Consider the following 15,154-nt stretch of genomic DNA (forward strand, 5'->3'; position numbering starts at 1 on the left):
GTTCTTCAGTGGAATTGGATGAGCACCATGTTCATGGAAAGCAGAAGGCTCTTTGAGGAATCTTCAGCACAAACTGGAGGGAGGCTATTCAAGAAGCTTGCACCCACCTGCAACAAAAAATAATGTTAATAACATGGTTAATACATTACGAGAACTTACAAAATTTGCAATACGCAGAGCTTCACGTTCTTCTATAACAAGTGGAATATTGTTGAGGAATGCCCTTCATTGTCACCTCGGGAAAGGGTTCTCTGTTGGCGGTGGACATCATTTACCTGCGGCCGTATTCTGCAGAAAAGTTAAGCTCCTCCTTCTGCCCTTGGCTCTCTGATTGGACCGTCAACCATTGCCCTTGGCCTTTTAATTGGCTACGTCTACCGATGACGTTCCTTGCCTTGGCTCAGTGATTGGAGGTTCAACCGGCAAAAATAAGCCTTTGAATTCAGTTCAGTTTGAGTTTCAAGTTGAACCAGATTTCGGTGTAAGGTCAGTGTACAGTGTAAATTGATTGTCAAAGGTCAGTGCTGCAACCTTTCACCCCAGACGTTTAATTTATTAACGCCACCTATCATATGAACTAAACAGTAATTTCGTGCCGGATATCCCAATTTAGTTTAATTCCTTGCTGTCTGCTCTACATTGAAATAATTCAACGTATTGGTAACAGCCGCTTCTTAAGGTAATGATATGTAACATGGTGTAACGTTGAGTAATGTATATATTTTCATGTAAATGATGTGCTTTAAACCTTTGTATGAAAACTAATTGTAATTGAATTTTGTATTAAACGTCTAATCTTTCTTTGTTTCCATGTTGTTACTCACCTTGATAATATAGAAATTTGCGCAAACCACAACTACCTAAGCTTCATGAAGGCATAATTATAACATTGCCTTAATGGCACCCCGACGTCTGACTCTGTGTCAGAGACTGTCAGTGGTTTATTTTTTCTCGGTTTATTCTCTCACTAACTTATTGAACGACTCCTTTTTCCAATCCACAACGGCGCAAAAACCGAAAAAAAAAAAAGACTGGGGGTCGAAATCAAACGTGCAATTTAAATTTTCTTCTTAATTGACTGGCATAAGTTTTATTTGTCTTGTGAAACAGTCATTTTGTTATTCCTTTGTAATTCATGTTCAACTTTACAAGTTGTAATAAAATTGATATTGACATGTTCTAACGTTGTTAAGATGTACTTGTAATTATTGTATTGAATCATACATAGTAAAGAAACATGGCCAAAAAAATGAAAAAGGCGCCATATTCTCAAGATGAGATGGAGACTTTGTTGACTCAGTTGGAGTCCGTACCTTCGTTGGTCGTGAACGACTATGGAAAGACGCCCGAGGAGAGGAGAAATATGTGGCAGCAAATTACAAATAGAGTAAATGAAGTCCACCAGCAGAACCGAACTGCTGAAGAAATTAGAAAAAAATGGAGCACTATAAAGACGGAGGTTAGGAAGAAGGTGGCGACAATTACAAGGGAGTCCCGTAAAACTGGTGGAGGACCAAATAAGACGCAGCCATTGACACCTATTGAGTCAAGGGTTGCCTCTTTGATTCCTAAGGTGTCGATGGAAGGCATTCCGAATGCCTTTGACTTTGGTTCATCCCAATTTGGGGTATCTTTGGATGGTCCATCAACTGCCCCTGAAATGTAAGTACTTATTTAGTCATCGCATAACAAACCATAACGGATATGGGGCAAATTCTGAAACGTTTTCAGTGAGTTATCATGTGATAAGTATCGCTTAAAGGGCATGATTTTATTTCAGAGCTTGGTCTAAATACCCAATTACTCTGGGGTCTTATCAAACCTTGAATAAAAAGCGGCGGTTGTGTCGCGATTACGTTTGTGCTTCTAAAATCAACAAGATTGTCAAAGTTAACGTTTATCGTTTTTCATTTTCACGTGTGATAAGTTAACAAAAGGGGTTAAGATGGTCATTAAGTGATCGCTGTCGTGATAGTAAAATTTTAAATGTCTTCATCAGCACGACCGGAAACGCGAGCCTTCCACCACTTTCTGTTCATGGTTTGAGGACACCCAAGACTAATTGCCTATTTATACTGACCTCCTCAACCGATAGTTATCACTTGCGATAACACACTAAAAGAGTTACAGAATTGGCCCCATGGCCCGAGAAATTAAAGTAAACTATTGTTACAAACTGGAGTGTGTGCATTATGTTCTAAAACAATTGCAGGCTATCTACTGACTCCTTTCGTGCTGAACCCACTGATAAGAACGCACCTGCTATTGAAGAAGAAGGCCAAGCATCATTATCAGCTGATGTAGCTTCGTTTTTTGCAAATTATGGTAAGATGGAATGTTGCTAATGTATTGACCATGCCACTGACGTTTTTTTCTTACAGTTCCAGATCCAGGAGCAAGCTGCTCAAACAGCTGTCCTTCTTTTGTCGGTATTGATCCGGAAGCGTCTACAGCTAGTGACATAGCTTCGCGTTTTTCACATTTTGGTAAGATGAAATGTTGCTAATGTCTCGTAATGTATTTACCATGTCATTGTCATTATTTCCTTCAGAATCAGATCCAGGAGCTAGCTGCTCAAACAGTGGTCCAACTGTTTTCAGTGAAGATGTGGAAACAAGCTACACCAACAGTGTTCCTACTTCTCTTTTCGATGAAGATAGCCAACCACCTGCCACTTGTAAGTACGACATAAACATGGTTATAACAATCGTTTTTAAAAGGTACAAGTAAATGCAAAATATCCTTAACCTTTTATTTGACTTAGTTTATTGTTGTCTAACTTTGAAATTTTAAGTTAAGAGGGCTCATTGCAGATGCTAAGTCAGATTTCCAATCAGACTTTCTACATTATCCCTGCCGTTTCCTTTTATTTCTTTACTTCTCCATTGCGTTTTTTCTATATTACATCCTTTCTTGCTATTGTTTCTGTATGCTCGACCTTCCTTTGGGTCGGATTGATAACACGTCTAAACTTTCTTATAGCTGAGTCTCAGCCGCAGCAAAGCAGGAAAAGACCCTTACCATTTAAGGAAAGGCTTATGCTTTCCGCAAATGAATGTTTGGAGGATGGACGCGAAACAAGGGAGGCGCTACGCGAAACGAAGGAGGCCCTATGCTTATTCGCGTCCGCTTTGCAAGCAATGGCTGAAAGTGACAAGGCTAAGCAGGAAAATGAGAGGCTGAGGCTTGAGAACGAAAGGTTTAGGCTTGAAACCGAAAGGATTCAAGCCAATAATATAGCTGAAGCATTGAGACAGTTAGCCGACAAAGGGCGGGCTCCTAAGAGCAATCAAGAGTAGTTTTTTTTTATTCAGTTTGAAAGCATGCTTAAGCAAAGCATGTATAGTTTTTGTAAATATTGTAAATAGCTTTATTATTTATAGCGTAACCCAAAATGTTTTTTTTATTTTGTTTGACAGCATGCTTAAGCAAAGCATGTATAGTTTTTGTAAATATTGTAAATAGCTTTATTGTTTATAGCGTCACCCTAAATTGTTTAATTTTTATTTTTAATGCTCAATTTGGCATGGACCTTTTTCGTGGCGTTATCACTCTTTATTTATTAACTCATGTTCAAGTTAACATGAACTCCTTTCACTTCTGACATTTCTTAATTATTGTATTCTTCTTTGTCAATTAATTCATGAACTTCTTTTCCCTCATTTTAATTCATTTTCATTTATCATTCAGTCTTTTTCATTATCATTCTAAATTATTATTTTCTACATGCTCAATTTGGCATGTACAAGTTTAGTTCAAACAATTTAATTTAATATTACATACGCTAGTCGCATGTATTTTATAACTTAATTTATTGCTCGCACTACCCGCTTGCATTTTAAACTTTAATTTATGACATGCCTTACTAGCATGCATTTTATCTAACTTAATATTCGCTTGCATTTTATCTAATTTAATATTCTCATGCATTTTATCTAATTTAATATTCTCATGCATTTTATCTAATTTAATATTCGCATGCATTTTATCTAATTTAATATTCGCATGCATTTTATCTAATTTAATATTCTCATGCATTTTATCTAATTTAATATTCTCATGCATTTTATCTAATTTAATATTCGCATGCATTTTATCTAATTTAATATTCGCATGCATTTTATCTAATTTAATATTCGCATGCATTTTATGTAATTTAATATTCGCATGCATTTTATCTAATTTAATATTCGCATGCATTTTATCTAATTTAATATTCGCATGCATTTTATCTAATTTAATATTCGCTTGCATTTTATCTAATTTAATATTCGCATGCATTTTATCTAATTTAATATTCGCATGCATTTTATCTAATTTAATATTCGCATGCATTTTATCTAATTTAATATTCGCATGCATTTTATCTAATTTAATATTCGCTTGCATTTTATCTAATTTAATATTCGCATGCATTTTATCTAATTTAATATTCGCATGCATTTTATCTAATTTAATATTCTCATGCATCTAATTTAATATTCGCATGCATTTTATCTAATTTAATATTCGCATGCATTTTATCTAATTTAATATTCGCATGCATTTTATCTAATTTAATATTCTCATGCATCTAATTTAATATTCGCATGCATTTTATCTAATTTAATATTCGCATGCATTTTATCTAATTTAATATTCGCATGCATTTTATCTAATTTAATATTCGCTTGCATTTAATCTAATTTAATATTCGCATGCATTTTATCTAATTTAATATTCGCTTGCATTTTATCTAATTTAATATTCGCATGCATTTTATCCAATTTAATATTCGCTTGCATTTTATCTAATTTAATATTCGCATGCATTTTATCTAATTTAATATTCGCATGCATTTGATAATCTAATTTATTACAATTGCTCTTTGCATGCGTGTTATATTGTATTTATTATATGCATTATTTGCGTGGATTTAATAAGCCAATTAAATTTGCATGCATTTTACAATTTATTCGATGTGTTAGGAACATCAACTTCACAATGAATGTTTAACGTATTACATTATTACTAATTTATTAGCATATATTTTATCATTTGACTGTTATTTAAAGGGAGGGTGAAGTTTCAAATTGAGTAACTTTTTTTAGCGATTCTTCAACAAATGATGAGAACAATATCCATAGTCTAACATCCAAAAAATAACACCGAATGATTTAAAAATTACTATTATTTCATGATTATTTTCAACAAGTACCTCTGATCTATCGCGCAACTCCCTGTTTTTTATTAACAAAATTCTCGTGCCACGATTTTCACAACTCGCGATAAATTTAAATTCACATAGAGCGTACCACGAGAATTTTGTTAACAAAAAGGCAGGGCGTTACGCGATTGGTCGGAGGTATATTACTAAAAGTATCCATAAAATCTAATCGGACTAATTAGAATTTTAAAATCATTGGGAGATATTTTTTGGATGTTTCACTTTCCAGATTGGTCTTATAATTGGTCTTCTTAGTCATAAGAGATATAAATTCAGGGCCTGTTAGGTTTTGCGGAATTTCACTACGCTTCCGTTTCCGCTTTTCTATTTGATCCCTCGTGGGGTATGCTAGAATACGCTTAAACGCTGGCGTTTTTATTAGGCCTACATTTGACAATGAAGATGACGGTTGGAAAAACTGGTTAACACTCGAAGCCCCTGCTTGCTCAATAGTCGAAACAGAATCTTCGGTAACCGCTGAAGATGATGCTTGTTCAGCAATCGAAGTCGGCTGACGGGTAATGGTTGAAGTCGGCTGACGGGTAATGGTGGAAGTTGGCTGACTGGTAATGGTGCAAGTCGGCTGACTGGTAATGGTGCAAGTCGGCTGACTGGTAATGGTGGAAGTCGGCTGACTGGTAATGGTGGAAGTCGGCTGACTGGTAATGGTGGAAGTCGGCTGACGGGTAATGGTGGAAGTCGGCTGACGGGTAATGGTGGAAGGCGGCTGACGGGTAATGGTGGAAGTCGGCTGACGGGTAATAGTAGCCTTTGGAGGCAGGAACATGCCGTTGGCTGTTTGCTTAGTTGGAGGTATAAATCTACATGGTGTGGAAGACTGTTTCTTTGTAGAAGAGGGCACATTGGCAGACGACGAAGGAAGGGTTGTTGATGGCACTGTCTGATCTTCAACAATGTTGGGTGAAGGCATTGATGTAGCTGGACTTTGTGAATGTGTGTGCCGATGTTCGTCGGCATATATTTCAAGATCGTCATCCGGTTCTGGGTTTAAAAGGTCATTAAGAGAGGCTAAAGCGGCACTAAAATGAACCCCTTGGGTTTGGCCAACTTCGGTCCTTTTCATCTCGGATCGGGCTCTCTTAAGGCTTTTCCATGCAGTAATCAATGGATCCGGCAGAATATCAAAGCCGTTACCTTCAGGTATTGCTAAATCTCTCATGGTCTTTTCGCCCATGACTTCTTCTAAGTATTTCACGGCTAACCTCATTTTCTCAGACGGTTTAGTTGCGTTGATGGTATCGTCAATCGGTTCGTCTGCTGGAAGAGGAAGATCGTTCTCAACTCGGGCGTTTTCGTACAGTTCCGATGGTACTAACTTGGTTTCGTCGATGGCGTGCCTGTTAACAGGATACGTACCGCTCGCTCGAAAACCGTTAATTATGTTGGTGGGAGTTACGGAGTCTTGCCAGCACAATCGAAATACCGAGGAAAACGATTTCTTGTCCATTTACCAGGGTTATCCGCTTGAAACTGTTGAACGACTTTTGTCCAATTAGTCTTCATTGCCTTATAGTGCTTGCAAAATATGGGAGGAATGGGCCGGCAGTAAATAGAGGTGAATATCATTTTCGCGACAGAGTTGGCTGACGTCTAAATTGGCATGGCTTCTATGTCCATCGAGTAGCAATACCACTGGCCTAGCTGGTGGGATGCACTGCAAGAAATGATTTTTCATCCATCCGAAAAGCAAATCTGAATTCATCCATCCAGAATCCGACAACGCCAAACGAGATCCATCCACTCCACCTTCTAATGGATTGCGAGTGAGACGAGTCCCACTGTATATTTGAAACGGTGGAATTGCGATTCCGGACTCGGACACCGCGCATAATACAGTTATCTGCGTTCTGGTGTCCCCAGCAATTTGGAGCACATTTTTTTGCTGTCTGGAAGCAAGTACCTTCCCGCATTTTGGAGATAGACAAAAGCCACTCTCGTCAGCATTCCAAATGCGGTCTCCGCAGTTATGTATCATCCCAAGGCTTGAAATATAGGCGTGATATCCTTAAAACCACTTATTGATCACGGATGGAGTACACGCAATGGCTCGCGCTATATGCAAAGGCTCTGGTGTTCTTAATTTGATGGTTGGGTGCCGTTTTAGAAATCCACGGAACCATTGTCTCCCAGGTCTATTATTTTTGAATGAATTTTGGCGCCCTTCTCTTTCAATCAACCGTTGAACCATTTCCATAATTTGGCACTTAATCCGTCCATAACCAATTTTGGACATGATAACAGCCCAATCTGCTAATTCATTCTCCTCTTCGGTGGTCAATATTGTCTTCCTTCCGGCTTGTGAACTCCCGTACTTCATCGTGACCTTGCTGTGTAAGGTGGTTGTTGGTATTCCATAGGAAGCAGCGGCTTTTCGCAAGGATATTCGCTTTTCAATAACATCTTTTGCGGCATTCTTAAGATCTTCATCCACGTATTTAGATTTATTTTTACGCTTTTGATACGCGCCTAAAATTAATTAGAAACCTAATTAATGGTTCTAAGCATAAGTTAAATCTTAAGTGGCACGCGGTAGACATAGGCCTGTAGTTAGGCTTATAGTTTTTCGACTAAAACCAAGGTAAAACTTACAATAAATTCCCTATTTAGTTAATAATTCTTTACATGGTCTTATGCATAAAATTATAAAACAAAATTTTCGTTTAATAAACGTAGGTACCTATCGATTTCGTCCAAATCCATCTTTAGATGATCACGATGATTTTTGCTTTGAGTTTGAATCTCGCGGCCTAATGTTAAAATGCTTTTTGTTGACGCCTAACCCGATAGAGGCCGCGAAATAGTGGTGGAAATACCTCGTTTTGGCGCGAAGCGAAAGAAATTAAAGAATAGTCTGCTATTGGTGTTTTTAAAAGTTTGGTTTTGTACTTAACGATGTTCACGATTACCATAATTATAGGTTAGGATGAGTTTAGTACAAGTAATCAAGAGGGCAAGCGGTGTATTTTTCATCGTTCCGAATTAGACGTAATGGACATATTTTTTTGATTAGGAATTGTGAGTGAAATATCTTTTCTACCATATTCCCAAGGGTCATAAATTGTAGCTAAGGAGTGGTACTTTCGTTTGAAATCAAGTGAGTGAGCGTACCTTTCCTCAGTCGTTCTCGAAACCTTATTTGCTGAGGCCATGGCAGTGACATTCCCTAAAATTTCCATCAATTTACTATGCTTAGTTTGGGTACTTTGCTAATCATTGTCGTATCTTCACGGGATGTTTTCCTACAATCTCGGGATGATTTTTAATGGATTCGCCATGAATCATTGATATTTTAGGCCTCGTTTTCTCCGAATTGAAGCCCCCAAAACAAATTTAAGCTGATTTTTTAAAAAAGTGTACCGAATTAGACGTCACCACCCTAGGTGTATTTAATAAGTACACCATTTTCACTTCAAAGAAACACTCAATTTTTTTGTGTGTGTGGTTACTAATAGAGCGCGTGGGAATAGATAGTCTTCAACTGTAACCACAAAACACCGGCGAAAGTCTAGCCGTCTAGGATAATCTGCAGGGTTATGAGCTTGCTTCTTCTGAGTTATCCTCCTCGTGCAAACCACCTCGAGGATAATGTAGCTACACTGAGAGAAATTTCTGTAGTTTGAACAGAAGTATTTTACAGTATTGAAATGTAAAAAATATTAACGGAGTTTTTCTGCAGAAATAGAAACACAGTAAAATCGTTTCTACTATTTTACGGAAAACATCTGTATATTTCACTGATTGAACTGGTATTTCTAATTCTAACTGTAAAAATTACACATTCGTTTCTGTAATTTTGGATTCTCAGTTTTGATCGGTGAATTCCACAGAAATGTTTTACAGGGTGACTGCTCGATAGGCATTGCAGGCATTTACTGTATATTTTACAAAAAATATTTTATAGAAGTATCTGTGAAAAATACAGCTTTACTTATTTGATTGGTAAAACAGATGCATTCTGTAAATTTTGCCAAAAAATTACACAGAATGACTGTTTTGTAGGTATTGCAGATATTTTCTGTACCTTCATGGTATTATCTGTTAGTTTTAGTCCGAAATTGTGAATATGACAGATTTGCGTATTTGATTGGTAAAACAGATGCCGTTTGTAAATTTTACAGATATTGTGCTACCATTACTTTGTTAACGTTACTAGCAAACTGTGAAAACTACAGTTTATTGGCGATTAAACAAGCAAAGTATGTTCTATGTATAATTTTCAGATACGTGTGTTACCGGAAACCTTTAATAATGTTCAAAACTGCAAAAACTAAAAGATTTGATTCTTTAATGTTTCATTCACTTTTTCCCCCAAATTTTACGGTATCTATTTTGGGAAAATTACAGGTAAACCCATATAATTTCTACATTAATTTTGACAGACTATTTTCTGTAATTTTTAATTGCTCCCACTTCTTTAACCAATGGTGAACTCAAAAATAATCGACCTCTGTTTGACAGTAAAAATACTAGACCTAATTTTAAAATAGCTCCTATCATTTATGGTTTAACTAATATATAATTTTCGAGTTGCAAATCTTCAAATTCCACCTTGTCGGTTTATGTGTAATAAATATAGCTTTGTGAACGGGTATAGCTTTTAAATATAAAGTCTAAACCCAAAGTTTCGACGAGATGCAAATCAATGCATATAATTGAAGTAACAGGTGAAAAATGCATCATTTTTTAGTCAATTTAATTTTTTAACTCATCGTGTAGGGGACTAGACTATACATTTTTGGTTCATGAGATGTTTATATTTAGAGTGCATTTTCTATAAGATTTAGTAAATATTCTACAAATTAGTAAATTTTTATATTAGCCCATTTGGTCCCGAGAGATAAAGTGTAAGAACTTAATAATGCTAAAAAACGAGTGCACGTGGATTCGAGAGAGAGTTCACCGGCCCCCACCTTTAGAATGGAAAATAACCGCAACCCCAGGAGGGGGAAATTCTTTGGAAAAAACTAGGAGGCTCCGCTGGGTCAAGAGAGAGACTTTAACCCTTTTTTGTCACTTCCCTCTGGGCTACAAAGTTTCCATTGTGCGCGGTCGAGTTCGGGTTTTTTTGGACAGGTTCGATATCTACGGTCTCCACGCGGGTAATGCAGGTGTGGTTCTTAGAGCCAGAAATGAAACACGACTTACTGAGTATTATATTACCTCGTTTACCAGCGCCCATTAAGTGAGATTCCACAATTTGAACAAGTAAGTTAAATACATTTCAGCATTATGTATGATAAATGATCTAGTTATAAAAGGTGAATTTTGCTGTTTATTTTTAATAGAAGACAATTGAAAATCCATAAATCGGTTACTTATCTTTGGAGTTAAATAAACAGTTTTTCTTTAAAAATAAGGAGATAAAGCCTAGATCATTTATATATTGAATTTATTATAGAACCAAAACGCAAATTTATGTTTATGTTTGTTTACAGACTACGATTAATATAGAAATACCACCTTGATTATTGCGTCATAACGAGTGCCAACTAAACAAGTAAGTTATACATATTTGCATTGTTTATATTAAAATAGACCCTAATATTGCAACCCCTTGGCCAGATAGGTTTTTCTTTACTTTTTACGGAAATTCAAATGCCTCTTAAAAAATATCAGCCATTATTGCCTTACATTGGCCCTTAAAGGGAGAATGAAATAGTCAGAACAGGTCAAGTGAAAGTCTAGGAAGCTGAAACCAAAATTTTTTGTCCGTCTTCAAAATGTCGTGAATTATTACACCTAACAACGAGAATTTTACCGTTCTTTGGATTGTATTTCGTTTTAAATATCGAGTATCCAGAAAAAGCGAGCACAGATAAGGAATTAATCCAAAGGTATAAAATCGTCTTTCTCATATTTTCCCCTTATTGTGTATTGAAATCCATGTTAATATAGTTTTTAAAAAGGTAGAAAACCAAAAATCTCACATTGAAAACCTGTTTTTCTGCAAGATTTCTCTTTTTTGGCACTCAGAGTTTGTAGTTAAAAGCTGTTGTTAATTTAATATTAATCATTTAATTATTTTTCCTTTAGATGCACCGCGAAGATTAACCCAGAAAATCGCAAAGGGTGTAAGTCCAAAAATTATGTTTTTGATTAAAAAATATTTTCGAGTTTGGCTGGCTTTGAAGGATTTTAAAGTCATTGTAATTTTTAAAAGTTTGGCCTTTACTTTTATTAAAATTTTGCATATATTAAAAAAAAAAATTAATTTATAAAATAATGAATCGTTATCAAAGGGAACTCGTTTTCAAAAATGACTTTTACCGAAATTCACGGAATCAATGAATAAGTTCCCACATCACAGGATATAATCAGGCTACAATCGGTATGTCTTTAATTCTTTGGGTGTAATGTTCTTAGATAAAAATTTTGAATTTTATAGCCCTACAAGTAATAAAAACAATGTTTCTGCAAATATTGGAGACATTAATCTTTCATTGAATGATGCAAATTGAGTTAACGTGCAAAACAGTGATTTTGATCTGACATTTCTGTGAAATTTACAGGTTCAACACTGAATAATTCTGTTAAATATATCATATCATCTGTTTAAAGTACTGATATTGAACGCACCCCAAAAAAGTAATATACAAATGTTTCTGTAAAATCATCAGATTTTTAACACCAATAAAACGATGGACTTTACACGGGTTTCTGTAATTATTACACATTTTAAAAGCTGACATATACTGTTATTTCTGAAAAAACCACAGACATTAGTTTTAGATCAGAACAGTTATTTCTGAGAATTTTACAGATTTTGAAAGCAGATCTATACAGTTATTTCTGTAAAAACCACAGTACTTAATTCCACATAAAAACAGTTATATCTGTAAATAATGCAGATTTTCAAAACCGATCTACACAGTTATTTCTGTAAAAACCACAGACCATTATTTCAGATCAAAACAGTTTTTCTGTAAGAATTACAGATTTTCAATACAGATCAAAACTGTTGCATTCATAGTTATTTCTGTAAAAACTACAGAATATGGTTACAGTTTTAACTTGTAAAATTGACATAAAAACTTCTGTTTTGGAGAAAAACGAATAACCTATAATTTTTACAGAACCGTTCTGAAAATCGAGAAAACCGTCGTTGCTGTTATTTTTACTGATATTTTCTGGCATCACGTGCTGCCAGAAGTTTTCTGTTTTTTTCACTGAACATATTTTTCTCAGTGTACTGCATAGGGCAGATAAGATTTTCACGCGAACGTAAAATAATCAAACACAAAAAGGTTTTACTCGGATCGTAAAAAATACGGTGGGTTGGTATAAAGTAATGCTGTTCTTCACAAAGTCACAGAGTGGCTTAAACCTTCGGTGGTGACATAATGGCGTATACTAATGCAGAATATGCGGATATGCATCTTATGTATGGACTTGCGAGGGGTAATTCTATGGAGGCACGGAGACAATACCAGGAACAATTTCATTAACGAAGCGTACCTGATAGATGAACATTCGAGGCTGTTGACCGGCGCATGAGGGACACTGGTCAGCTACATCCACGAAATTATCTGGAACGAGATCTTCTAGAAGGCATCGAGGACATCGAATAAGACGTTCTTACCATGTTCAAGGATGACCCAACAAGTTGCACGACAGTTACGCGTCGATCACACCTTAGTATGGAGAATTCTAAAAGGACATCAGTTTCACCAGTATCACATTCAGAAGGTGCAAGCTCTTAACCCTGCTGATTATCCTAAACGCCTAGACTTTTGCCGGTGGTTTGTGGCTAGAGTTGAAGATCGTCTATTCCCACGCGCTCTTTTAGTTACCGATGAGGCATCTTTCTCCCGTTATGGTATTTTGAACTATCACAACGACCATGAATGTCGTCAGATAAACCCGCATACAACAACTGCTGTTAGGAGTCACCAAGTTCAATTTAGTTTAAATGAGTGGTGCGGAATTGTCGGCTCACATTTATTAGGGCCTCATTTTCAACCACCCAGACTAAATGGAGAGGAATATTGTAACCCTCAATAGAATATTTAAACGAAAGGGAATATCTTGCCGAGGGCCATAAAATAAAATAAGGACAACTTACAGTTTAATCCAATTTCAACAACAATTTTATTTCAGTTAACTGATATAGGGATAACCCGTAACCGAACTGGTATACAAAAGTCGATCCGTCTTAGGAGAAATCATAAACAGAACTGATTTGCAAACATAAATTATCCTAGATCACATGTGAGGAAGGGGGAGTGGCTTGTGACATGGAGGCTAGATATGCCCTGCCAGAACCAAGGAGTGGAAGCTCCAAGAATTCTGGCAACCATGTTACATCCCCACTCTTTAGGAACTATTATTTATAATTCAAAATTATAGAATAATTTCAAGAATGTTTGTTTCATGTTAAGGTTACCGCGAGGAACCAAATATTTTAGCAGAGGTGGAAAAATTGTTTATCACAAAAGTTTTTTTATTTTTTTTCATTTTGATGACGGCATTCTAGTTCTACTTCGGCCACCGAACATAATACGATTTAGTAATTCTTTTAGGCACTTGGGTGATAAACTCCCACGGGAAAACTGAGATTGGCTCTCGGGTAAAAGAAAAATGTTCCCTGGTTAGGTTAGGGATCATATTATTTTGAAGGTAAACTTGGACCTCGCATTTTGATCGTAGTCGTTAATTGTTAGGAGGTCGGTAATAGATATCGACTTCATTTCCTCCCGGCATAGCCGTTGCTCTCTTACACACTTCTCTACGCCATCCCAATCGAAAAGGCTCTATATAGGCATCGGGTAAGGTAGCCCTGTTTAATCTTGGGGTCCTCATCGACTCCGATAATGTGGCCGATGAACTTTCGGACTCACGCAGCGATTGGGAATGCGACTGAGAAATCTGTTCAGGTGTCAAAATCTCTTCCGAGAAGCCAGAAGAAGGTGATTGGGGTAGCTCTGGTTCCACGACTGAGTGTGCAGAAGTTTGCTCTGGCGTCAGAATCTCTTCCGTAAAACTAGAAGTTGATTTGGGTAGCTCAGTTGCCACGACTGATTTTTCATGATCAGACGGGGAAGCCTCCCCTGCCGCAGAAGGCGGACTGTCACTAGAGGGATGAGTGAGCTGGAAGTCTCGCATATCGTGACTGGTACGGAGTAGGAGAGGAGGGTCTTCAAATAGGGCCATGCCCGGTTCACTGTCAGAGTCAGTTGGGTGATGAGAATCTTCTGGTAGTGCAGGAGGGATCTGTTGATCTAAGTCCTGATCGTCCTGAGGAGGCGACGTTAAAGTAGAAGAGGATGATGATGAGGAAGTCTCCGTTGGTTGGGGTGCATGACCATCGTCCGTAGGAGAGCTTGGCTCAGGATCATCGGCGACTTCTGACTGTGAAGCGGATGCATCGTCGAAGACAGCCACTTTTGTCCAGTAGAGTTTTAAATGTTCAAGGTTAACTTTCCCTACATTCTTTCCTGAGATATCGTTCTCCAACTCATAGACAACGAGGGAATGTTTAGCAACTATTTTGAAGGGACCTGCCCATTTAGGACTGAGTTTTCTCATAATTTGGCCTGTCGTACTTGACAAAGGATGGGTTTCCATCCATACTAAAGTTCCTACTTCAAATTCAAGAAGGTCATGGCGGAGGTCATGGTATTTCTTTTGATGAGCTTTAGCTAGTTTAGATAATTCGTTACTGAATTCTATTTGTTCCCTAAGAACTTGTAAAGCTTTTGTACGACCAGGGTCATCAGGGTCCTGAATGGGTTCTTCAATTGCTAAATCCCAAGGGAGACGTGGCTCCCGCCCTAAATTTAAAAAGAAAGGGGATCTGCCCGTAGTTTCGTGGGGTGCAGAATTGATAGCAAATTGAAGAAGGTCTAGGGTTTCATCCCATCTTTCGTGGTGATTCCCTACATAAAATGATATAAGTTCGCCTATTACACGATTAACTCGTTCGGTGGG

General features: G+C 37.0%; 1 protein-coding gene and 1 long non-coding RNA gene across 7 annotated transcripts; both read left to right on the plus strand.

Moving 5' to 3' along the window:
• The first annotated feature begins 1,237 nt into the window (after window positions 1-1,237).
• LOC149685302 (uncharacterized) lies at window positions 1,238-2,111 on the plus strand. Its single transcript, XM_089871000.1, has 2 exons — window positions 1,238-1,662; window positions 2,000-2,111. Exons 1-2 carry the CDS (start codon window positions 1,238-1,240, stop codon window positions 2,109-2,111), a joined length of 537 nt encoding a protein of 178 aa, XP_089727126.1.
• Window positions 2,112-10,667: 8,556 nt separating this feature from the next.
• LOC149685303 (uncharacterized) lies at window positions 10,668-11,875 on the plus strand. 6 transcript variants are annotated; one of them, XR_016383988.1, is made up of 4 exons: window positions 10,668-10,724; window positions 10,790-11,386; window positions 11,467-11,555; window positions 11,613-11,875. It is a non-coding gene; the product is annotated as an uncharacterized LOC149685303 (long non-coding RNA). The 6 variants fall into 6 exon arrangements; XR_016383991.1 differs by having other exon boundaries at window positions 11,737-11,875; XR_016383989.1 differs by having other exon boundaries at window positions 10,790-11,298.
• The last annotated feature ends 3,279 nt before the right edge of the window (window positions 11,876-15,154 follow it).

Source organism: Phalangium opilio, unplaced genomic scaffold (assembly GCF_054372755.1).
Source record: "Phalangium opilio isolate 3A_F unplaced genomic scaffold, DU_Popi_V2 ptg000032l_1, whole genome shotgun sequence".
NCBI classification, from domain to species: domain Eukaryota; kingdom Metazoa; phylum Arthropoda; class Arachnida; order Opiliones; family Phalangiidae; genus Phalangium; species Phalangium opilio.